The sequence below is a fragment of the Aulonocara stuartgranti genome (assembly GCF_965226115.1).
Source record: "Aulonocara stuartgranti genome assembly, chromosome: 18".
Lineage (NCBI taxonomy): Eukaryota > Metazoa > Chordata > Actinopteri > Cichliformes > Cichlidae > Aulonocara > Aulonocara stuartgranti.
Window position 1 is genome coordinate 23,974,495 of NC_138954.1, and position 26,512 is coordinate 24,001,006.

Genomic DNA, 26,512 nt, shown 5'->3' on the forward strand with positions numbered 1-26,512 from the left:
AATCAAAGGGGTATTTTCCAACAATTAAATTTTTTTTAATGAAATCTCTCTTTGTATTACTATCCCTCCTTTACAGCACAGCTGGCCAACAGGGTTTTACAAGTATTGACGTGTAGAATACTTTTTTTTCTCTACATATGGCTATTTTAAATAGGCAGACTTTAAAAATATACATATATCTGAACTTATGTACTTCAAGTTGTCTATTATTGGATGAGTAATCCTCACAGCTGCATGGCACTAACAGATATTTGACGGACAGTCCTCTGGCCACTTGACACCCCGGCAAGTATAGGCTATTTTAGAAATGCGTGTCCTAACTCCTCCAGCACCAACGCCGTCTGCGCCCAGCCCCTCTCTCTGTCTCCATCTAACCGATCCCCTCACAGCTGTGACAGTGAAGCCTGTACAATGTCTTAGTGAGAGCATGCAACAGCTGCGAGCTGCGCGTCACACACGGCAGCCTGCGAGAGGTGACTGCGGGCTCTGAATGCAGCACCCATCCTTAATATTTCTGCCTGGTAATACAAAAACTATGCACATGAATTATTAAATTCCATACTGCAAGGCTTGTGCTGTATAGCACGAGGTAATCGGCTACACGCCTGTTGATTTTATGTGCTTTCCATGGACCAACAAGTGGAAATGTGATGTGCAAACAGACACAAATTGTTGCCGTCGTGTTTTTCCCTTAAACATGCGGATACTTTACGAACAAGGCAATCATGCAGAGTTGGTCATAAATTTTAGTGACGCTCGGGATGTATGTGGGCATGTTGGATATGGGTGACGTAGCAGTAAAAAAGTGATTTCTGATTATACAAGGCGGTTATGGCAACACTGACAAACTCGATGCATTAGGTCCGCAGTGGCTTAACATGATCGACCCGTCAGTGTGCGGGATTTAAACACCTTTCTTGCATAGTCCCGCTCCTGTAATAGGCCAATCTTTAACACTCGGGAGTGATCGATCTGCTGCAACCTGTGCGCATGGCAGGGAATGGACCGATATTGAGTCGAAGGCGGTGTTTTGGCTGTATAGTGACGTTTTAAGGCAGGTCTTGGTCAAACCTACCAATGATACAAGTCGGTCCTATTCTGCTGGGATTGATCGCAATGAACGGGTGTCGGAGCTCTGCACGGCAAAGGAGCAACCACAGCGAGACGAGGCGATCAAGGGGATGCGGCATCGGTACGCGGGAGCTGTCCATCAGCACCAAATCCCCGACGAAAACCGAGGAAACAGCAAGCAGAGCCGAGACCAAGTCGCGCCTGTTTTCAGCCTGCCGCCCCCGCCCTCTTCTCACCACCGAGATCGCACTTCTACCACCGCCGCTCATCGCCAGAGCCTCCAGGAGCTCCCCTGTCTGAGCCAGCCCTCTCGGAGACCTGTTCACAGCGGCGACCCTCTACCTCTGGCGAGCTACGACACCGCCCAGCGACCTTCACACCGAGTCAGTGAACCTAACACCGGGCAGCCGGCACACCTGCACCAGGATCCCTGGGCCCCGGCCGGCTCTCAGCTGCAGCAGCAGCAGCCTCCGCCGCCGCAGTCAGAGAAGCAGCCCGTTTTTCCGAGCTGCCACTGCAGTTTTTCAGAGCAGGAGGCGAGCTTGTCTCAAAACCAGTCCCATCCTTTCCAGCCTCTCCCACCTCATCCCTCCCCGCCTATTCCGCCGCCTATTCCGCCGCCACCAACGTCGTCCTCTTCCTCTCTGCTCTTTTCCCGGGAATCTAAGAGGGGGGATCGTCTCCGAAGGAGTGCCAGTAATTACCAACAGGCAAGCATCGTGGAACGCTGCAGGGGAGGAGGAGGAGGAGCAGGAGGGCACCGAGACCACAGGCAGTTGTTGCAGCAACAGCAGCAGCAGCAACAGCATCAGCAGCAGCAACAGCATCAGCAGCAGCACTGTTATTTAAGACTCCAGCAGAAAGACCCCTCCCCTGAAGAAATCCGTGCAAACTCACAGAAAGGGCGCTCTTTAAATGTATGCGAGTCAACCGAGGCTAGGAGAGCATTCGAGTTTCAGACTCAGGACCTGCAGCAGCAGCAGCAGCAGCAGCAACAGATCCCACAATTACGAGCGCAGCAACAGCTACTGGTGGGGAGCAGCTTGCCTATCAACTACTGCGCCAGCGACTCAGGAGAGCTATGTAGGACTCATCGGGCTCCACTGCTGCAACAGCAAGAGCAGCAGCAGCGGCAGCAGCGGCAGCAAGGCGCACTGGGGCTCTGTCCCCAGCGTCCGCAGCACTGTGAACAAGACCGCAATAAGTCTGGGAGGATCACCGCGCAGAGCGACCAGCCAAACAACCGCGACTCCCGCGTAACCCCCCCGGTAACACAACAGGCATACGCGGGGAACTCGTCCGCGACTACCGGCAGCAACAGCAGCAAAGACAGCCCCAACTACGGCTCGAGCTATCACCTGTGGCCCGAGAGTCCACATAAAGGAGAGGAAAGGATACGCATAGACCTCCACAAGGTAGATTTTTCTCCCCTACTCCCTTCCCCTCCTCTCCACATTTTATCATGCGGTTTCGGAGACAGCTCCAGATGACAAAATAAACTGCTCCTAAGATTTTCAGTGAATGACCACGCCTGCGATATGATTTTTGATAGAACACATTAACCTACGCGTTCGGTGCGCGCACTCGTGTGCGAATCGTCATTCAGTAATCTATTAGGTGGCTTTAACAGAATGCGCGAAACTACCGCACATATAACCAACTCTGTGTTTCCTTTCTTTACCTGGAAGCTTGTTTATTTCGCGTGGTCACACACAAGCGTCCGCATGCAAGTCCAAAAACACACACACCAAACGCACACTCGCGCGCGCACACACCTGTTCCATGTTGCGGTGTTGTTTTAGGCAGTACATTAGAAATATTCAAATGGCGCTGATTAGAAACAGGGAGGTTTGTGTTTTCCACAGAACATGAGGACATTTTTATATTTTGGCTCTGAGACAGTAGAGTCAGTGCTCAGCTTAATGTTATTAGGCCCTGATACCTGGCTCTGTGAGCACACTCACTTCATACATTGCTGCATGTTCCTGCTCGCAGAGATCTCTCTCCCAACAGCCACAGTGCATTCCACACTGTATTAAGACGACTAAATATCGACTGGGTACAAAAAATAAAAAATGGGAATAACTGAGGGTAGGAGTGAGTTATAACAACTCAACAGACATCAGAAGTGAAAGTGGTAACAACAAGTGGAATGTGCGTATGTCTGTCAAAATCCCCAAAAAATTGGGGAAAAAGAAGGAGGGGGTGGGAAATTTAAAGAACTATGAATGCTTCTTGATCCAGTTAGCCATTTGTTCCAAAGTCGCTGATAAAACAGTGACTTGATGTTCTTTAGGCTACTCAAAGTTGGAGGGTAAGGAGTTTTATTGTAGTTTGGACAGAAGGAAAAGATAAGGCAGACAAAGATAAATTGGAAAGTGTTAAACCGGATTGTTGATGATAATGATTGCTGATGATGTTCCCCCGCAGCACACCGAGTACTCTTTTAAAAGTGACACTGAGAAATCTAGTTCTTGAATCATGACTGAGTGTACTGATGGACCTAGGAGGTTTTTGTTTCATTTTAAAATGATTATTAAGTTAGTTGCCACCTTTGTTATTTCCTCCCCCCCTTCAGCATTTCCTCCCACTGCTGTCAAGGTGAAGTTTTTACAGGACAGGGAAAAAAAGGAACAGGAAGGCGTTGATGAGGGCTCAGCAGCATCTAAATCTCACCAAGAGGCTCCTTTTTAAAATGCCACAGCTGTTTTCTGAGGCTGAGCTGGCACCAGTTGCAAAAGGTGTTATATCGAACCACCTTGACACGACTGTTCTGAACTTGGCTCGATTTTGGAGCGTCAGCAAAACGTCCAAAAATGACCAAGTGGCTTCAGGAAAAGTACACTTTTTTCCTTGAAGTTAACAACTTCACAGGCTCTGTGAAGGAAAAATCAAGAGTAGCGTCTCTACCTTTTCTAGTTGCATAATATTACAGTTGTGTCCATACTACAGAGTCTGCTTTGATCTCCAGATCCCTAAAAAATAATGTTATAAGTTATTACCAGAAGTATGACGGTCGGCTCTGGTGCTGCTGCTGGCGTCACTGCATCATAGATGAAGGCACAGGTGATATGTTGTTCACCAGGTATCAGTTGTCTTTGGTTAGTTAGTTAAACATTAATGTGAATCACAAACAAGTGAACAAGAATGGAAAACACAATGTTTGGGAAGAACATAAGAATGCTGCGAAACTATTATCTCTATATAATAGCAAATGAGCCAATATTGCACTAATTATAGTGTAAAAACTCATTATAAAGATTAAATGAACAATAGTCCAAGTGCATGCTCATTACTGTGTAAAGAATCTGGGATTTTTAATAAGCTTAAAATCCTTTGCCAACGTGATATTGAGTGATTTCAAGAGCCACAGAGGCATTGAAAGCTGTGAAATGGTCTGAGGTGTCCGCACATAGTGGGACACCAGTCAGGGCTACAAAAAAGCCTCCGAACGAGAAGCAAGATGAATACGATGAACTTTGTGCACTCTCAAAAATAATCAAAATGCCGTTATGTATTGTAATTATCCCCATTTGTATGCAGCTTTCCAGCATGTAATTGGCACTGTGAACAAGACATTTATTATCACACAACTATTACACAATCCCGTTTCAATCATGAAAATGGAAATGAGGACGAAAGAACGAAGGAAAAAGAAAAACAATCGAGGAACTGCTGCTATGAAACTCTGTTAAGTAACAGCCCTTTTCCACTCGCTCAGGTTGACCATGCCAAGTATTTTGGTACGGCGAGAAATGCTTATTTATCCGCAGACGTTTGTGGGATCGTGGTTACATCTTATTGACTCACCCTTAATGAGACAGCCCATACCCCCTCACCCATCTGAAATCCCTTAAACAAAACACTTGTGACAGAACAAGCCCGATAAAGTGTATACGGTTACAGTATCAGCACACCCTGAAACTCAATAGCTAGCCCACTGAACTGATGGCAGGTAGTACGATATTGTGTCCTGCCTCAGTAACATTGTGCTTTGAAAGCTGCGTTGCTGCTTCTATTGTGCCGGGCTGTGTAAGTACTCTAATGCCTGCCACTTACTGCTATGGTGATATTCCCTGCAGGGACATTGTAGCACATAAACACCAGTGGATTTGCTTTCCTTTAATAAGTTGTTTTTTTTTTAGTATATACCAACACTGTGTGTAGCAGACACCTGTGATTAATCGGGATACAGTTTGTCTGATTCAGTGCCAGGAATTAAAGGAGGTTTGTCTGAAATTTAAAATGTGATAAAATAAATACAAGGCTTTGTATGCAGAGTCATGGAAATCGAGGTGGGTTTCCTTTTTTTGCACTCTTTTTTGTTATATTAACGTGGCTTCTGTCTCTTGTTGGAACACCAAAGATGACATGTGGGAGCACAAGCCAGGGGAATTCATCCTGGCACTTTCATAGAGCATTGTAGGGCAACATCTCAGATTTTTAGATTTTCTACAACATTTTCTACAAGCTTTTCCTTATCATCACTTTTTCAATGCCATAAATGACAAATTATGGCATTAAGCTAATTTATGTAGTTTAAAAAATAATATTAATTATAAAAACACAAGATAAAATCAAACAATTGCATCAGGAGACATCTTCAGAATTTTGTTTTGTTAAAACAACAGGTCAGATCACCCAAATGATCCACTTTCAGCGATACTGATTAGAGAAAAGTAGCAAATCCATGTAAGAGGCTGGAACCAGAAAATATTCTGAAATGACACACCTTTATAGACACACTTAAATATCTCCACCGAGTAGGTTGTCTGATTGTTTTAGTTTGAATATTAGTTTCTTTGAGTGTTTGAAAATTTTACAGGAATTGGAACTTAAAAGAGATTAAACTAATGAGAACTTTTAAATTAGTGAAAGATTTCAGTCTTATTATTTTTTTGATCTGATAAAATCGGACATTCCGATATATCGGCAGATATTTTTTTTCTTTCGCAAACACAAAACATAAACATGTTTTCTTAACACTTGTTATGTGTAGTTATTTATTTACTCATTTACACTGGTTGCTGTGTTTGTGTCACTCCAAACACGTGTTGCTAACAGGAAGTTGCTGAGTGTGCTTTGGTGGACAAACCACGTGATGTCAACGCTCATACGATGTTAAAGGGTGTTTCTTCTTTACTTTTAAAATTTCCATGTATTGTTTGTTATAAAGGCCGGTACTGATGAATTAGCAAATAGCTAAACTCACCCAACGATATTGGCCTGCCAGTGTCAGCTTATATTTTCTGAGGAGCTATGTGTTACAGCTGATCAGCAGTCAAAATCCAAGCACAAGAGAAAGGTCTTCACAAATAAAACGATATAGCTTAAAATGTTTTTAAGAAAGATATAAGTTATAATTCTGCTAGAAAAATGGCACCGATGATCAATTATTAAGTAGTTTCTTGTTCATTTTCTGTCACCAAACTAACCTGTCAATGTGCTAATCATTTCACTTCTTCTCAGTTTACCCAATGTGGCATTAGAGGCTGCGCAGCAAATCAGTCAGTTTTACACTGGATAAAACTGCCCTTAAGGGAAAACCAATATAAAAAGTCGATCTAGAAAGAAGAGAAGAAAAAAAGAAAAAGAAGAAAAAAATATATTTATAACCTGGTGTCACCTTTCTCTCTTTGACCTGTCGCATCACACATTTGTTGGATGCAACAGGCCTGCTTTACTGTACTGTAGCGGTATGTATGCGTGTGTGTGTGTGCCGGGCGATTGCCAGCCCACCTTTCAGGAGAACATAAGGTTGTATGTGTCACTGCAGAATGGATGGCTTGAAAGAGGAGGAAAGCTATTACAGTAAAACCTTTTGTGCAGCTCCTGCCAAATGGCGGTCCAACATGGTTATAATCACTCTATATGATCTAGGTCAACACAGTATATATCAAAGTGCCACTTGCAACCAACTTTGTGTCTCGTTGACGCTGTCTGGAAGATTTAGCGTGGTTGTGTTTGCAAGAGGTCTGAACAGTAGCAGGGGAATGATTATTTCCTTAAAAGAGGGCGAGGAAACATTTGATTCGCCAGATGTTGCTCTTCTCCATTTAAAGCTTCTTGTTTAGCATGTAATTTTTTCTCCTTTCCGGGCATTCAATTTTTCTTGTAACCGAGATCGTTTATTTCTAATTGAATCCTACCTGGACGCTTGTGCACTTGAGCTGTCTAAATTAAGGAAATGTTGAGGTAATTCAGCTTCTGGCTCTCTTTAAAAAACTAGTTTATCTTATCATTGTGTGTGTGTGTGTGTGTGTGTGTGTGTTTGGGTTGGCTCCATAATAACGCTGAGGTAACGCTGTCTGCTGGAACTCGAAACAATTGATGTAGACAGATCTGCTTACAGCATTATGATTTACTGGCAGGCTTATGCCAGGAGAAACATTATGTTCATTTAAACTTTCTCTATCGGTCATCTCCCTGCTGTTGTTGTTGTAGGGCCTCTGTTTGTTTTGCTCTCATTAGATGCCCATGTTTCCACTGGCCTATGCATTGGAGGGCTAGCCAACACCTTCAAAGTAAACACACCCGACAGAACAATTAAATGTCAGAGACAGGGCAGCTCACATTCTAGCTCGCATTAGAAGGAGTGGCACCGCTGTATATCTCTGATAAAGCTGAATGAAGTGAGGTAGGTGTTGAGCAGTGGGGGCCTCTTAGTTTTTGGCTGCAGCTGGCAAAATACGCAGGCAGTAAGTATGAACATGAAGCTCATTTAATAATTGATTGCTGTTTTCCCTAGTTTTGTGTGTGTGTGCGTGTGTTACGGTCTGTTTAAGTGCTACACTGCACTCCAGCTCTGAAATAGATTTGTGTTACCATGTGTGTTGCTATGGAGAGATCAGCCTTGTATTGTGTAGCAGATTCTCTCTGGGTTACTGAGTTTGGTCAAGGAATCATGTGCAGAGCAAGACTATCCATTAGATTTACAAGTCATTTCAAGCCTGTCTTTGCCACATGCAAGACACACTTAACAGCACTGTTTGCACTTGACACACACACACACACACACACACACACACACACACACACACACACACACACACACACACACACACACACACTCCAGCATAGCCCACACAAACACTGGCATTGCTGTAAGAGGTGTTCAAATAGTTCTCCACTTATTCTAGTTCATTTGCATTTCATTTGAATGATCCTGCACAAGGAGAGTTGTTGAATTACTTGCGGTCTAGTTGAATACAAAGAGTGGAAAGAAAGCGTGCTGGGGGGGTTTCCTCGGTCACGTCGTGGCTTCCCACGAGTAGAGCCAAGGCCTGTTTTCACTCTGTTAGCCGTCAGTGGAGTTTGTAGCTTGAGTGCTGGACCTTTCATGGTGTTTTCCTTTTCTAATATGTGTTGCTGCTTACAAATTAATTTTAAAAAACGTTGTTGGGTGCCGACGGAGGCCAATCCATGACTGGTAGTGTTGCATGTGTGTTTTTTCTGTTTAGATATGCTTTTACTGCACTGACAGTATTTTTTTAGAACAACCATGCTGAAAAATGAAGCAGTTGCCAGTAAGACACCTTCTAGATTGTTTTTCATGGTGGACTGAAAAGACAGTACTTTTCGAAGTTCAAAACACCGCTGGCTGAAATTCAGCCCCAAACCATGACAGAGCCTCCACCGTGTTTCACAGATGGCTGTAGACACTTACTGTTCTCTCCTGATCTCCTCCTCAGATATTGACAATGATTTGAAAACAGACAATATTTAAAGGAAATCTGTGAAAGACCTTCAGAAAGACTGAATAACTAATGTTCAAGACCACTGTGACAGAAAATCTTTCTCCATGGAAGAAAATCTAAAGAAATGAGAGGTGGCTCAAGACTTTTGCACAGTGCAGCATGTGAATGTTGCTTTTATTTCTCAGATTTAGTTTTAAGATTTCAACTTCAGTCTGGCTGATGTAAATCTGACCATTATTGCTTTATCATGGATGTAACCTTACATATATACAGTAGTTACATATATTGCTCAAGCCCAGTTCTACATTCAGAGTGTCATAGATTTATAACATGAGATTGATTAGATGTATTTTATAAAGTGTAGGCTAAAGTGTAGCTATCTAGATTTGTAGGTACAGTGTCTGCATTTAACTATTCAGTATTGTAATCAGATTCTAACTATTTGTACAAAGAGTAAACTGTTGCATCAAACACTGTTTACAATTAGGACTATGCCATACCATGCTGTCCTGGTATAAAGTTTTACGTGATTAAAAAAAAGTGCCATACCTTGATATGAAGGATGTAGCAACATCGTGCATCAACTTCCCTATTGTGTACAGCGATGACACAAGCCCAGACATGTCTGAGAGAAAGAGCCATGTGTCGGTCTCCGATCACCTAAGTAATTTAATACCTAAAAGGGGGGCTACCTTAGCAACCTCCAGCAAAGGAGAGCAAAATATACAAGAATTTCTTTTCTGATAAAGGTAGAAACAACTACTTGAGGCAAAAACACACTTTTGAGTACAACCAGTTTACAGAAAAGAGGCAAAACTAGCAGCTGGTGATGTGTAACCCAAAGTTAAAATGTGACTCAACCGAGCATCACTTGAGCACTCACTACATTCCCTCCATATGACAGGATGAGCAAACAGCGGATGGAAATGACAGATATGGTATTATTGTGCAGCTCGAGGAGAGTTACGAGGTTAAATTATATAGTTGTTGTTAAACTGTTTTCCCTAGTTTTGTGTGTGTGTGTGTCTGTGTGTGTCTGTGTGTGCTACGCTGTGTTCAAATTCTATGCTGCTCGTCTGCTCTGAAATGTTACCATGTGTGCTGATAGAGAGAGATCAGCCTTGTATTGTGTAGCAGATTCTCTTTGGGTTACTGAGTTTGGTTAAGAAATCATGTGCAGAGCAAGACTGTCTATTAGATTTACAAGTCATTTCACTCTTGTCTTTACCAAAAGCAAGACACACTTAACAGCACTGTTTGCACATCACACACACACACACACACACACACACACACACACACACACACACACACACACACACACACACACACACACACACACACACACACACACACACACTGGCATTGCTGTAAGAGGTGTTCAAATAGTTCTCCACTTGTTCTAGTTCATTTGCATTTCATTTGAATGATCCTGCACAATAAGAGTTGTATTGAATTACTTGCGGTCTAGTTGAATACAAAGAGTGGAAAGAAAGCGTGCTGGGGGGGTTTCCTCGGTCACGTCGCTCCTTCCCACGAGTAGAGCCAAGGTATGTTTTCACTCTGTTAGCCGTCAGTGGAGTTTGCAGCTTGACTGTTGGACCTTTTGTAACTGGCAGTTGTCTGCCTGTTTATTGCACTAAGGAGTGCTGTCTAGTGCTGCACGCCCTCCCCCTTGTGCAGAAAGATGCCAGCCAGGATTGGGTGGCTCTTTAAATGTCTCAGTCGCATACAGCTGTGCATAACGTTTAGGCTGTCAGATGTGGCAACGCGGCAGAGCTGTGGCTTGGTTCTGTAGAGACCAAGCAGATTCTGTTTATTTGCTACCGGTAAGGGATTCTGCAACTTTACATAGTTGATTATCATGCTCGTGGTTATAGCTGTGTGTGTGGAAATGTGCTGCAAGGCTGGTGGTGAGGATGCTGTGCGCGGGTGATCTGCTTGTTGGTGAGCACTTTCCGTGAGACACATCAGGTAATCATATACGGAATAATTGATGACGAGGAAAAGAAAACAGCAGCTTAATAACAACTAGTATGTTTTTTGGCGGATAAAGAGGAGTCTGGCTGGGGAGGTTTGGACAAACCAGCAAGCAGCCTGTAGGGCCACCCTTTCTAATTAATTTTCTTTTTCTTGTGATTGATTATAGTGATTGTATTTAAGATTTATTAATATTAAAAGAAATATTTTGAAAATTGTTAAATAAATTATAAATAATTTTTGGGGAAAGCTTTGTTTGTCTCAGCTCATTTTCTTTGACCAAGCGTGTTCCTTAGAATTTAGATAATTAAATGTGAGGGCGGGGCCAGATTCTGGCGGCGTCGACAGGTTCACACTGGTCAGTTGATTTGAGACAAAGTGTTAGTTCTTTATTTTTTCATGTTTGAACAAAAACAGCAGTGTGCATTTCAAGGGACCTTTCGACGTTGGCTGTGGAATCCCTGCAGGCCAATTTGTGGTCATACTGAACTAATCTCTTCTGTCTCCCATAATGTGGAATGAGGTTCAAGAGCTGTGGGACTTGGTTCAGCAGCTACAGGTGGAAAAAGAACATTTGCTACAGGAAAAGGCAACTAATCCCCTGCCGGCAGCATTTGGCTCAAGCACTGGCTCTCCGGCTGGTGACTCTCACCCTGCTCTTACTGTACCTATTGAACGTTTACTGTACATTTCTAGAGAAAGATAATGTCCAGTTTTTAGGGCCTCTTCTGGGATTGCAGTGAAGAAAATTAAAGCTACATTGAGAACCAGAAACTTAAAACCTGTTGATCAAGCTTATTTTATATGTGAACATTTGGAAGGGGAAGCTAACAATGAGATCAGGGTTAGTAATATGTGTACGGACCAAGAGCAGAGAGGGAATATCCAGATAAGATTTTCACTTTTCTTGAAGAGTTGTATGGTTGCCCTAAATCCTATTTGCAATAAAGCTTTTTCTCGAGGAAGCAGCGAGAGGAAGAGTCATTACAGGAATTTTCACATGCTCTGTGCTGTCTTATGAAAAAAGGTTGAATGGTGTGTCCCTAGGGGAGCATGTTTTGGTATTTTCAGAGACCAGTTCAATGAGCATGTGTATGACCCAAATTTTAGAACGGTTGGTGCATCAGTCACCAGGTTATACTTTGGATGTGCGAGCTGAAGCTATCCGTTGGGAGTGGGAAGGGCAACCCAATGAGCCTAGGGGCATGGGGACATCTTGTCCCGTCCCTTAGTGCTTTACAGTGCTCTAGAGGTGTCGCACCTACTAACACGGGTTGGACAGAAATTGCTGAGTTAAAAGAATTGTTAAAAAAACAGCAGGAACAGCTTAACCAGCTGACCCAGGGTCTCATGGTATTGCAAACCGCTCCCCACACTATTGCTAGGTTTAAATGCCCTGATACCGTTTTGCATAGACACTGTCAAAAGCCAGGCCACTATGTTAGGGAATGTTACACACGTGGATTCAGAGGAACAGGCACTTAGGGACCCTGCGCCAGCTGCTGTATGTACTATAGCTCAGGATGTGGGAAACTATTTCCCCTTGATCTGAAGAACAGAGCGTCAGGAGGGTCTAATAAAGGCTTACCTGCATCAGATCCCATTTCTCACATTCCTGCCCCTAGTTTAGTGGCATTGTGCCCTTTCGTGACAGTTAAAGTGGATGGGGTGCCGCTAAAGTGCCTGTTAGACAATTACCAAGAGCTTCTTTAGGGAACATTTCCAGGACGCCCCAAGGTCTCACCAGTCGTTGCAATTGCAGGCTTCCAACGGGTTAGAGATTATGTAGAGCTGGATGTAGAAGTGCTGGAAAAAATGTGCCTCATAAAGGTGAGTGTAAAGTACCACCCTGGTCAAAAGCCCTCTCCTGATGTCCCAAGAGTACTGGGTAAGATGTCCTGTGTTCACACCTAGTGGTGTGGTCAAGTGAGTGGCTGCTATGTGTTTGCAGCAACTCTTTGAGTCAGATGCAGTGTTGTTTAAGCCCCTTGTTGATAATTAGTCCCTCTCAGAGCGTGTGCTTGTCTCTCCAGGAATGGTTACTGTCAGGGAAGGCACAGTATATGTGCCAGTAGTCAACATAGGTGGTACCATGGTTTACTTGCACCCCCATTGTCCACTTGGTGTGTTAAGCCAGGCACAGATTGTAAGCTTGCCCAAGGGGATTTCTACTGTGATTCAGGAGCCCAGTCCTGTCACAGCTAGGCTTTCGTCCCATGATGCTTTGGGTAGTTCAGTAAGAGAACAGATAAGGTCTTTGTACCTCTCTTCTCTCCCTTTGTTAGAGCAAGACAAAGTTGGGGTAATGTTGTTTTCAGATGGTGACCTGGATCACACAAGCTTAGTTACCCATGACCACCTCTTGCTTGATGATGTCCCAATGAGACAGAGGTATAGGCGTATGCCTCCCTCCAACTATGATGATGTGAGAGCCCGCATTTGCCAATTGCTAGAGAGTACTGTTATAAGAGAGTGGCAGCCTGTATGCCTCTCCCATCGTCCTAGTTCGTAAAAGAAGGACAGTAGCCTACAACTCTGTGTGGACTGCAGACTACGAAATAGTGAAACCAGGAAGGCTCAAAGTAAAACTTGAGAAGTGCCAGTTTTTCCATTGCCAAGTACAGTATCTTGGTTATGTGGTGTCAGCTGCTGCAGTAGCGACTGATCCCAAGAAGGTGGCTGCAGTAGTGGAGTGGCCAACGCCAAGGACAGTATCAGAATTAAGATAATTTCTTGGGTTTTCAAGCTGGTAGTGCGGTTTGTCAAGGTGGCTGCCCCACTCCACCAGCTGGTGGCTGACCTCACTAGGAAGAAAAATTGTTGCGGGAGTGTGGCCCTGTATGATGCCTAACAGCTCAGAGAGAAGTTTTCAGGACCTCAAACCCCTGATGTCCTCACTTGTCTTGGCGTATGCTGATTTTAGCCTTCCCTTTATTCTGAAGATGGACCCCAACCACAAAGGACTTGAAGCAGTCCTGTCCCAGGAACAAGAGGGTAAAGTGAGACCCATCAACTATGCCAGCTGAAGTCTTCATCCAGCTGAAAAGAACTACAGCTCAATGAAACTGGAGTCCCTGGCAATGAAATTCACCAAAAGAATATCTCCTGGGCCACAGGTATCTGGTGTGGACGGCTCAAACAACCCCCTCAGTCATCTAAAACACAGCCAAGCTTGCAGCTACAAAGCAACGCTGGGTGTCAGAGTTTGCAGTGTATGATTATAAAGTGTGGACAAAGCAACCAGATGCTTATGCACTGTCCAGACAACACCTCTCTCCAACAGCGGTAGGGGCGGAACCTATCTGTTCAGGAACCACTGTGCCACACGTGGTTCAAAAGGCTGATAAAACAAACAAGGCAGTCCAGGTCACTATTTCTGCTGTACCAGAATATTCAACAGATGATTTGTTGGCCTTGCAGAAGGCCAATCCTGTTATAAGTGCTGTTCTATCTTTTTGTCTGCAAGAGCGATTTCCTAGCCGTTCTGATAGGCAGAACCTTCCCCCTGATGCATTAGGATTACTGGGTCGGCTGGTGAAAGAGGGAGTGCTGCATCAGAGGTACTAGCGGCCTGATGGGGGTGAGTGTGTGCTCCAATTGGTCTTACCTGACTGTTTACAAGGGGAAGTTTTTCAACAGTTGCATACCTACCATGGTCACCAGGGAGCTGAAAGGACAACAGAGTTAATCCTGCAGCGGTGTTACTGGCCTGCTCTGGGGATGATGATTAAAGACTTGTGTCAGAGATGCAGAAGGTGTAGTGTGGCTAAAAATATCCAGCCGCAGGTTTGGGAAACTAAGGGGCACCTGCTACTGTCAAGGCCGAATGGAATTCTAGCACTGGACTTTTCTCTGCTGGAACCTGCACAAGTTGGCAGGGAGTATGCGCTTGTAATGACTCTCGTTTTCTCTAAGTTCATCCAGGTCATTCCCACTCGGGACCAGCAGGCTTCGACACAGAGGTCTTGGTCAAGGAATGGTTCTATAAGTTTGGAGTCCCACTTCGGTCACACTCTAACCAGGATTGAAGTTTTGAGAAATAGTTTTCCTCTCCTCCCCAACTAACCCAGGAGCTGTGGGAGCTAGTCCAGATAGTGAAGCTGAGAACTGTGGTTGAGTAACGGTTCGCTTGGTAGGGTAACTTGCAGCAACCTCACCTGTACCTGTCAGGGCTACAGGTAATGCTGAGGCAAGCTCAAGTCACACACCACCTCCAGGAGGAATCAGGAAGTCCACCTGAAAGACAGCTGGAAAACCAATTTACATCATCTACCATCAGCAGCGAGTGGTGGGGAACTTTCTTAAATAGCTGGCTCTAGTAAGTTGGTATACTGTTTTAATAAATTGTCAGGATGCCAATTTTCAACACCCAGGCAGAATGTAACTGGCAGTTGCCTGCATGGTTATTGCACTAAGGGGCCACACTTTCATGGTGTTTTTCTTTTTTAATACGTGTTGCAGCTTACAAATTAATTTTTTAAAACTTTGTTGCGTGCCAACTCCCCACCATGGCTCTTTGCTTAATAAATGACCACAGTTAATTTATATGGTAATTCCTGTGAGATGTTAGCCAAGTGATGCCAGGCATATAATGTATCACTGCAATGCATATGCTTTATGGCTAATTAGGTTATTGATCTGAGGCTGGTCCTGCGTTAGGGCATGATCACAACACACAAGAGTATGAAAGTATGAGTAATGTGGCTTTAAGCAGTCATTTGTCATTCCTTACAATGTCCTAAAGATGCAGATGTACAGTGATGCTCCACAGTGTGTGCGTGCACGGCTGCAGGTGTGTTCGCGCATGCGTCCTTCTACGTATCTTTGAATATTGTCGAGATGTAAGCTCACTGAGTCATTTCAATATTGCCTGCTGGCTGTTTTCAAATGTTTGTTAAACACAGTGTTTGGAAGGAGTGCAGAGTGCAATAATGGGATGTGAAAGATGTGTGATTTCATCATACTTTTGCTCACACAATCCACTAACGCTTTGCTCGCAACCTGCCCTTGAAAATTCAAGTTTGGAAAGCTCGCCATTGTGAGAATCTGTACGATGTTTGCTTTGTGTGTAGTGCTTAATTTACAGAACATGATACACAAACTATTTCCCTGCACTATTCATTCACAGCCTCCTCTGGCCACTGATAAATATGCAGTGAACGCAAAAAACCTGATCCGCATCTAGTCAGATGCACCCTGCAGTTAGCGGTTTGTAGACAATGTGAATACTATTTGTTACCCTTATACAAACAAGGGTGTTTCTTTGGAAATAATAAAAAAAGAGTAATGCAAGCACCTAATCAGGAAGACTGTGTATTTGTGTGTATTCTACTGTGTGTGTATGTGTGTAATACATTCAAATTACTGAGGCGTGTGTGCGCACCTGTGTTTTACTATTTCCAGCTATAGTGGCTCTTCTCTAACATATGAGCTTTGCAAATTGAAAGAGAATATGAGTTGAGTGAAGCTGCTTTCCTTTGTTACCTCAAATCACCTAGCTGGAGAATATGAAATAGCTGTCATGGATAACACAAGCTGCAGAGAAACAGCTACTCCACTGGGCATTTCTCCGGTGTGTGTGTGTGTGTGTGTGTGTGTGTGTGTGTGTGTGTGTGTGTGTGTGTGTGTGTGTGTGTGTGTGTGTATGTGTGTGTGCTCGGCTGCATGTTCTGTGTTTGCACTTGGTTTAAGTATTAAGCGGAAGAGAGTGAGCGAGTGAGTGGGAGGATTGCTTTAGTTTATCATTATCATGTGCGTACCACAGTCAGCGCTTTAACTGGAAAAGGTGACATTAATTCTTTTCCAGCTTCTCATGTAGAAGAGCATATTATCCTCCACTGTATCACTGCACTGTATTCTTTGCCAGGAATGCTTCCTTGTTTGAGTCATAGCTTGCTTAATTATGCATCTGCAGTAGTCTTTAGAATGGGGATGTATTAATGGGTTTTGGATTTGGGTTACATTTCTTTTGCGGTTGAATAAATAAAAGCATTAGCAAATACAGTACTGTGCAAAAGTCTTAAGGTGCCTCTCATTTCTTTATTTTTTTGATAGGAAAATGGGAAACAGGTGCAGCAATTTATTAAAATGTACGAACAGTAGTCTTCAGGAATAGTTCTCCAGGCTTCTTTTGTTCTGTTCTCTGTCCAGATTATCTCACATTGCTTCAACAATGCTGAGGTCTGGGCTCTCGGGAGAGCAATCCATGACTGATAGTGTTGCATGTGTGCTTTTCTTTTTAGATATGCTTTTACTGCACTGACAGTATTTTTTAAAATCAATCTCATTCTGAAAAATGAAGCCGTTGCCGCACTTCCTAGATTGTATTTCATTGTGGACTGAAAAGACAGTACTTTTCTGAGTTCATAATTCCATCAGTTTTGACAAGCTCTTCAAAACCTGCCTGAAATTCAGCCCCAAACCATGACAGAGCCTCCACCATGTTTCACAGATGGCTGTAGAAACTTACTGTTCTCTCCTGATCTCCTCCTCAGATATCGACAATGATTTAAAAGCGGACAATATTTAAAGGAAATCTGTTAAAGACCTTCAGAAAGACTGAATAACTAATGCTCAAGACCACTTTGACAATGACTGAAAATCTTACTCCATGGAAGAAAATCTAAAGACATGAGAGGTGGCTCAAGACTTTTGCACAGTGCAGCATGTGAATGTTGCTTTTATTTCTCAGATTTAGTTTTGAGATTTCAACTTCAGTCTGGCTGATGTAAATCTGACCATTATTGCTTTATCATGGATGTAACCTTAGTTACATATATTGCTCAAGCCCAGTTCTACATTTAGAGTGTCATAGATTTATAACGTGAGATGGATCACATGTATTGTATGAAGTGTAGGCTAGCTGTATAGTTTCAATCCACAAGTATGACTTGAAATCAAGTCATACTTGTGGTTTGTAGTGTTTTCCTCCCTGATTTCCCGTCGTCTATGATAGTGGTCTTATACAGCTGCTCCAGCCTAAAATAATCAGCTTCCTTCTAACTTTAACTCTTAGTGGTCCAGTGGTCTTTGTCTCCACTTTTTCCTCTTTAACCCTTTCATGAACAAAGCTGCTGTCTCCCGTCTCTTTCTTTGAGAGTTCGTTTTCAATCATTTGTTTCTGCTCCCCAGCCACCTCTTATTCTCTGTCACAAAGGAAAAAAAGTCTTTTAAATAGAATCAATTTACACTAAGGAGCCCAGGGGGTATTAGAAACTGCAGCACTTAATTTCATAACTTCAAAAAAAGAAAAAAAAACCACAGAGGGAAGCTGTAGCTTAAGGCCGTTAGCACCATTCCCAGAACTTTTATCTTGCTGTAGTATAGTAGGGTGTGGGGTCTGGTTATGGTTCATCACCTGAAAACAAGATTATGCAGAGAAGAAAGTACAGCAGTGTGTTAAATTTCCTCTGGATGTGTCTCTGGGTGAATTCACATGCATGCTTTTCCAACTGGCCTCTGTTTCACTTCACCAGAGAAAAAGGGGGTAGTTCATTGCCAGATAAGGATATTCAATTAGTTTGAGTCTATGGAAGGCTGCTGCAACAGTCAGAGCACGCTGGAGCCGGGTGACATATGGTAAGGGCTCTCTGTTAGAATAGAATAGAAACTCGATATCTTCTCATTTCATCTTGTCACTGTTTCAGTAATTTTCCCAGTGGAATGTCAGGCATATACTGTCTGCTTGAGTAGATATCATTTTTCCTCCTTTTTTCAACAGGAAGACCACATGGAAGATGGCTAGAAGAGGGGAAATGTAGCTGAAAGATTCATTTGGATTTTTTCTCCATTGGTGTTTATTCTCCATAGAAAAATGTGCATAGTGTTTAGGGACAATTTATTTATTTCATGAACTGGTGTGTTTACAATTGTCAGGAAGATATTTGGCTCTGAGATCCTAAAAAATATGAGAATTTGTCTGAATCCCCATAAGTGTGTCTTTCTCTCCCTCTCTTGTCCTCTAGCTTCTCCTCTTGGCTTGTGTCTTCCTCCCATCATAAATCTCAAGCTGGATGTTTCCAGGCAACTCTCCAGTCAATCTTTACTGAGTTTGTTGCGCTATCGATCTGTCCTGTGCTATAGGTTGTCCTGGCTTCTCTCTCCGCTATTGATGTTTGTGCCTCGGGGAAAGAAAGAAACTGCCTCAGCCTGAATTTACTGGGGGCCAGTTTTCAAATGACTTACAATCACCTCGCAATGAAAATAGAAATTGTCAGGCGGTGCCGTTTATACATTGATGCTGTTGTAAAGTCTCACAGTAGCGAATGAAGCTTTGTAAGAGTCCAAGATTGTGGGATTGTAATGTGGATTATGGGCACTTAAGGGTGATAATGCCACTGTGGAATATAGGGCCACTGTGGTGCTATTGGGATGTCAAATAGCCACCCAGGGAGTAGTCGCCTAATGAGGTTGGTTTAGTCCACTGGGAACACATAAGCCAGCCATATTTCAAGCTTTTGTGGTTTGGTGTGTTTGTGAGTCTTGTGTCCCTGACCACATGCATTACTGAGCACGCTGATTAATGGGACAAAAGGTCAATGGCATGAGAAACTATTTAGGGCATAAATCATACAAAACATAATGCCCCATACGATCCTACATACATTCTTAGACATGTAATTTTAAACTACTGCTACTCCTTGCACTATTGATCATTAGCAACAAGCTATTCAATGAAGTTGAATTCAATTTATTTTATAAGGCCAGATCACATCACATCTCTGAGCACTTTACATTGTAAGGAAAACCTTACAATCTCACAGAGACACCCACTGATTGTCTATAGGCTAGAGTTGGATGTCTCGAGACCGGTCTTGGTCTCGAGACCACTTTTACGTGGTCTTGGTCTTGTCTTGGTCTCGCTGTCTCGGTCTTGCTGTCTCAGATCAACATAGTGGTCGGGAGATTTGGAGTCAACAGTATCCATGACACACAGCGTAACGTTCGATAATGTATCATGCGCAAAAGCTTTAGCTCTAAGAGCCGTGCTTAGAGAGTGCTTTGTAGTGAATCAGAATAGTCGACTCCCATTGAGCGAGAGCCGGCTCCTCCATTAATTTCCTTTCGCTGCTCAGCTGTCACACAGTGACACACAGTGGCTCAGCCATGCTCAAATCCCTCCAAATTGTAGATTATAATCTTCAGTTTGATATTACAATTTTATCTATATATAAAGTATAACTGAAACCAGTTACATATTTCCCATTCTTTAGACAGTTGTTGGAGGTGATCGCTGTTTTGTCAGATGACTTTGGGGCCAGTCAGTACCATCATGTCAGCCCTCAAAAGCACACAAAAGTTAGTCTTTTTTGTCCCGGTCTTGGTCTCGGTCTTGGTCTCGTCTAGACTTGGTCTTGGTCTTGTCTTGGTCTCGATACCCTCTGGTCTTGGTTTTGTCTTGGTCTCTGATTAGGCGGTCTTGACTACAAGTCTACTATAGGCATTGCTCGGCAGATGTATACACGGATCGGTACCTACTATAACTGAGCCCCACTTTTTTTATAGGCTCCAGCTCCAGGAAGTAAAATTCCCATTCATTTGTTTCCATTAGCGTTTCAGAAATGCTTAGATAAAGAGTTCTAAGCTGTGACCCAAGCCAAAACTACAAGCTTGGCTTGGATCACAAGAAAAATGTAAAAAGACAAGGCAAAAGGTCCACGACTGTGTAAATAATTACAAACTCATTCCATAATGCACTGCAAGCCCCAGATTCCACCAACCTTGTTATATTTAAACCTTCTCATTATCCTAGTACTCTGTGACGTAATAGATTGTAATATATTTTGCGGTGTGTGAAGAAAAGCATAGCTTAGTTATCGATACAGTTCAGTGCTGTGTTCTTGACCGCAATCACCGTTCTTGTGGTTTCTGGCGTTTTGTACTCACTGAGCTGACGTTTGCAGGTTGAAACATTTGCATTAACAGTGAATTAACAGTGGTATAACATCAAGATGTCGCTGTTTCTATTTAGGATTGAAAGTTGTTTTTAAAACAAGTGAGCAACTGTGGTTCCGATAGGAGGACATACCATCACGTTGCAGTGTTGTCCCATATGGAAAAGAAATAGTAAAAACTTATATGATTTACTCATGAAAGTGGCCACTTTCTCATTACTTTCATATATTGTTTTAGTAAGTATCCAAAACATACAAGTTTCAATATATAATTTTTCAAGGGATCTTATATCTGTTTTCACTCTTGTATGCTTTTCATACAAGTTTCACACAAGACAGATACAAACTTTATAAGATTTATATATATCTTTTCCATATGGGGTGTCTTATTTCAACATCATGGGTCACCGTCAAATCTCTATGGATTCTAAATTCCATCTAAAATCTATAGTCGCATTCACATACATATATTTACATTCTTGTTTGGCGCTTTCTTTTTCATGCTCTGTTGCATCCACCTTGAAAGTCAGATGTCGCTCCTGAGTTCAGTAGTAAAGTCAGAAAAAGAAGGAAAAGCACGATTTGTTTAGCTCCTTAGCAAGTTACAGCCATTCATGCATTACTAGCAATACAGCGCAGTGCTTGTTTTGTTGCACTTAAAAACACTACAGCACGTTCACAGGTAGACTCTTTTCACAAATACACAACACTTAAGGATTAGATATCTGCAGCGCAGATGTTGAGTTCGACAGATGTGTGCGGCTGCCGTAGTGTAGTAGTTGACACATTTGAAAAATTCCTGGTTTAACACAAATCCCCTTTGGTTTACACCAGAAAGGACGTCTACTGCCAATTCAAACATGCAGCACTACCTGCTGTTGCCGCTGAAGGCAGCTTTTTCTTAGTTTTGCTAATATTTAAGCAGTGGATTGTTAAGCCGGGGTCTTTGGAATTGCTCTAACCTTGTGTCAGTTAAAATTTCCAACTGGGAATTTGGAAATTGGGAATTTCAACATCTAATTTTAAGTCGCACACACCATCAGCACCATTGTACTCACTGCTTGTAGTTTGCTCTACACCTGTAACAAAAGTTAAGAAATAAATGACTGGTTTATGTCATCGTGTCGCAAAAAATGGGGCTAAAAGCCCCACTAAAAACACCAGTAAACTGAAAGCCAGGCCGCGACTGCTGAAAACCTTCCAAAAGTGCCACCCCACCTTGCAGCTGGTGAGAAATGAGCATTGTGTTTCCTTTGGGAGGCAGTTAATGCTGCTGTTTGCCTCTCTAGAATATTAATACCGCCTCCGTTCATTATGGCCAAATATTTGATCATACTTACTATACTAAAAACATTGACTCTTTATTTTGTGGATATATTCACATTTCCTTTCCCTTTGTGTTCACTGTGAGCATGTCCCAGAAACGGATGGCACAGGTCCCCTTTTTGAAAGTTTTTGATGTTGACGTACTGAATTCAGTTTCAGTTCAGTTTCATTTTATCGTGCCAAAGTTTTTATTGAGGTAATTTAATAGAACAAAAGGAAAGGATGACTGTAGTGCTGTGTGAGAGAAGGTATGATTTCTGGCCAGAAATGTCTCTCACAGAGTTCGTCAAACACCTGTTCTGTCCTTCTAAATGGGTTATTGGCACAAATCTGGAATCAATCAAGCAATCAGGCATAATGGGAGTCTCTGAGGGTGAACTGGGCAATACTGTTGATTAGCTGAAAGAAAGAAGATGCTTTCCTGTTTCTACATGCAGTACTTGATTACAGTAGTTCTAATATATTTACTCTCCAACCATGCAACATTTAAGGATCCACACACGGCCAGATTTAATGTACATTTTATTTTACTGTATATTATCAATCTCAGTTCACACGTTATGGTCTGTTCTGCAGATGAGTTTGTAACAGCCCTCTCCTTTAATTTGCTGAAAATTAAAATTGTCCCTAATGAGGCAATGGGTGTCCCACAGGAAAAATACCCCTCCTCCCATTAGTTCTAACGCCAATCTCCCCAGGACCTAGATTATAAAGCACACACTCACACATGAAGTAACCTTGTTGGGTCCTAATTATAACAGCTTTGTGTCTCAGTTGAACACAGTGCATTATTAGTCCTAACAATATCACGTTCCCACAGGCGTGTACCTGTGTCCTTCCTTCCGTGAAGGCTTTGTCTTGTTTTTGGCTACTTTTTCTTTCATCTCTAAATGCAGCAAAAAGAGGGCAAGAGGGAGGGTGAGCTTAACAAGATGCCAATAATTGTCTCTGTTATCAAACAGGCCATCAATCTTAATTACAGGATGCGTAGAGAGTGAATTTCCAGACAGTGATTCTACCACTGAGTTTAAAATCTCATGGACAATAACTAAACTCAGTACAAAGAAAACTCAGTACAAAGAAATACAAATCAGACCCCATGCTGTTACTGCAGATGGTTTGGACCATTTGATGGGCGTCTGTATTTGAACCAGCTCCAACCTCAGCAATTTGTATGATAGGATCTAATCCTTAAGTGACATTCTGGGCCACACTCCATACCAGTTGGTGGCGGTAATGCACCTAGAAGTTTTTTGCACACTGCCATAAAAACAGAAGAAGGATAAGGAGTGGAACAGGAGACAGGTAACTCAAAATGCAGAGAAAACACAATTAATGTGGCATTTACAAAGCAGTGAGCGAACAATATAAATCTAATGTGTGCACCATTAGACATGTCTTTGTCTATGATTGGCTTATAATTGAAAATTTACTTATACAGTAATAATGTCAGTCTGTTGTAAGTACAGAAACCTAAATAGCATTGTTTTTCTATTTTGTTATAGAACATGAGGTTGTTACAAAATCCAAGCAAAATTTTAATTATTTGTATATGCACATAATTATTTGGGCAACGGCAGCTTCTGACCTATTTATGCTGGCAAGCCCAGCTGGCCAGGATTCATTTTACAAAGTGAAGAACAAAAACCTATCACACTGAGAGCAACAGGGCATGCAGTGGGTCTGAAAAACAGAAGCAGCAATGCTTCTAGGGTACCAGGTTCTAAAACACACAAAGAAGACCTTCAATGCTCTAAAATGACAGAGTTACACAAATTAAGTGTGATTTTTTCAGCAGCACTTTCATGATGTGAATCTCTCGTTCCACCACATCCCAAAGGTGCTCTCTTATACTGATTTCTGGTGACTCTGGAGACCATACAGTACAGTGTGAATACAGTGAACTCATTGTTATGTTCAAGAAACCGATTTGAGATGATTTAATCTTTGTGACATGGTGTGTTATTTCTCTGGAAGAAACCATTAGACAACCATCATGGACATGGTCAGCGACAATATTTGAGCAACCAAAAGAAAATATCTCCCACACCCTTACAGCTCAACCACCAACCTGAACCATCGATATTTCATATTTTCACATTTTCATAAAATTCTGACACTATCATCAAAATTCTGCAGAAGAAATTGAGACTCGCCAGACCAGGCAGCATTTTTCCAATTTTGTTGTCCACTTTTGGTGAGTCCATGTAAATTGCAGTTTTCTCAGTTCGTAGTTGATAAGAGTGTCACTCAGTCTCTTGTGCTGCTTTAACTCTTCTGCTTTAAGGTTTGATGCGTTGAGCATTTAGAGACAGACTACTACATAACTTTGAGCTGAAAGTACGGGAAAAGTAACTCAAACACACATTTCAACCAAGCACTCTGGCTATTCTCTGACCTCTGACAAAGCATTTTCACCCAGAGCATTACCATTCACTGGATATTCTCTTTTTTTCCCTTTTGGATGGGTGGGAATTCTTTGTAAACCCTAGAGATGTGTGGTGACGTCAAAAAATCCCACTAGATCAGCAGTTCTCAAAAACTCAGACCAGCCCATCTGGCACCACCAACCACGCCACGTTCAAAGTCACTTATATCACCTCTCTTCCCCATTCTGATGCTCTGTTTTAACATCAGCAGCACATCTTGACCATATCTACATTGTCTTAATAAGCAGTGCAAGAGGTGTACCCATTAACTTGTTACAAACCTGCTCTAGCCTCGCTCCAGGCACACGACCAGCTCACCTCAGCGCACTTCAAGTTGTTCAGACATTACAGATTGTATCAGACATGTGAACTCAGTCCGACTTTACATTTCTGTGTATCCTGTGAGAACTTTGAACGTCTGCTTTCTCCTTACTCCCTAGAACTGCTGTGTCTTCACAAAACACTCAGAATAGCTGTAGCTTATCCCGGAGGTAGACACCCCTACAGAGATATGAGGGCATGAAGTATAAGGTGATAAGGCTGAGCACAAAGAGTCTCACCTTTTCCACTACTGCAAGATAACAGGTTTAAAATCATGGTGTTATTCCTCAGACCTGATGTGTCTAAAGAATATGCTGTTCACCTTTAAACATTTAATGTTCCAGCATGATTCATTAAATATATAATTATTTCAATCAGCTCAGCACACAGATAGCTCTGACAGAGTAATTTCCTTTATGAGTGTGGGGCTGCAGCTACTGGTTATCCCCTGTCTTTGCTAGTGCTGAGTAATGATCCACATGCTGGCTAGGGATGGATGGAGGAGCCCTGTTTCCTGCTGGCCTGTCAGAGAAATGTGACAGCGTCTAGTGTGCAGGGACAAACTGGAGAGTGTAGCCTGCAGCTCTCAATCACTCCAGGGGCTGGCAGAGACACCCATAGGGAGCTGTCTGTCTTCTCTTTCATTTATCTCTTTCTGTTTTCACCCTTTTATGTTTCCTCGATTTCTAGATCCCTACCTTACTTTGTCGCTTTTCCCGCGTCTCCCTCATTTGTGACCTTCCTTTCATATCGGACTTGTCAGCATCTGTCGTCTGCTCGCAGATTTTACACAAACACATGGATCTTCTCAAACAATTTCTCCTCGAGCTCGTTTTCGTTGCTTTACGCTGTCTGCATCAATATCCAACCTAATCCAGAGCGTGGCAGAGACTCAGCATGTACTTCTATCACACATATGCAACCCCCCGACCACCCCCACTCCTCCTGCCACACACACACAATTAAACAGACTGGCACCCACGTGCTCAAACTTACAAACACTCACCCAATTAATATTAATAATACACTATTCCATTTTAGAGTATATAAGCCTTCAAGACTACAACACAGGAGTGAGGATTTTCTATTTGATTTGAGCTGGATGGAGAATGAAGCAGAGAGGGAGAAATGCAAGACGAAGAGTTGCCATCATCTAAACTGTTCTGCACTGAGGCTTTTCAATTTCATTATAAGTCTCAATTTCAAAAAGCCTGAATGCTACGTGCTGTTCAGCCTAAAATTGAGCTGTTGGTTGGCTGGACAGGCAGCCCCCACCCATGGCTCCTCTGTGGGGTCATCAGGGGATGACAATGGTCCGGCTTGCCTTTCTGCTGTTTAGTCTGGGTGAAGGGAAACATATGAAAAGCAAAGGGGCTCGGGTAGCTGGCTAACTGGGTGAGAGTATTTTGGAATTGGTTGGGTGCTCTGAGATTTTGGAAAGCAATGTGAGGACTCTTGGTGTAAAATCTGTGAAGGACTCTTGAGTTATACAAAGAGGAATCCAGAGGTAGATTTTAGTATGTTTAAGTTGTCTGCTATTTTTATTGTGCATATTTTCAGTTTTATTATCACACTCTGGTTTATTTTTTTAGCACTAAAAAATCCTTCTCTGATACACACCAGCTCATAGTTTACTCTGAAAATGATTTTTTAACCCATATGAACAAAACATGTAGGCCATGTCTTTAAAAAAAAAAACAAAATTCTTTTTCTTGCTTCTGTTTTTGAACTTGAGCACTTTTTCCTTAAATGAGTTTACAACAGCAAGTGGATCATACATTGACTTAAAATAGCT

General features: G+C 42.6%; 1 protein-coding gene across 3 annotated transcripts in view; it reads left to right on the forward strand.

The window, feature by feature from the left end:
- The first annotated feature begins 1,107 nt into the window (after positions 1-1,107).
- Positions 1,108-26,512, forward strand: part of kcnn1a (potassium intermediate/small conductance calcium-activated channel, subfamily N, member 1a) — a 67,122-nt gene continuing 41,717 nt past the window's right edge. The window contains exon 1 of one of the 3 annotated variants that reach the window (XM_082512294.1): positions 1,108-2,486. In XM_082512294.1, coding sequence (XP_082368420.1) covers positions 1,182-2,486 — 1,305 coding nt within the window. In that variant the 5' untranslated portion in view covers positions 1,108-1,181. Of the gene's footprint in view, positions 2,487-7,728; positions 7,770-10,482; positions 10,598-26,512 lie in introns of those variants that run through there. The other 2 variants (XM_082512298.1, XM_082512295.1) reach the window with 2 other exon arrangements.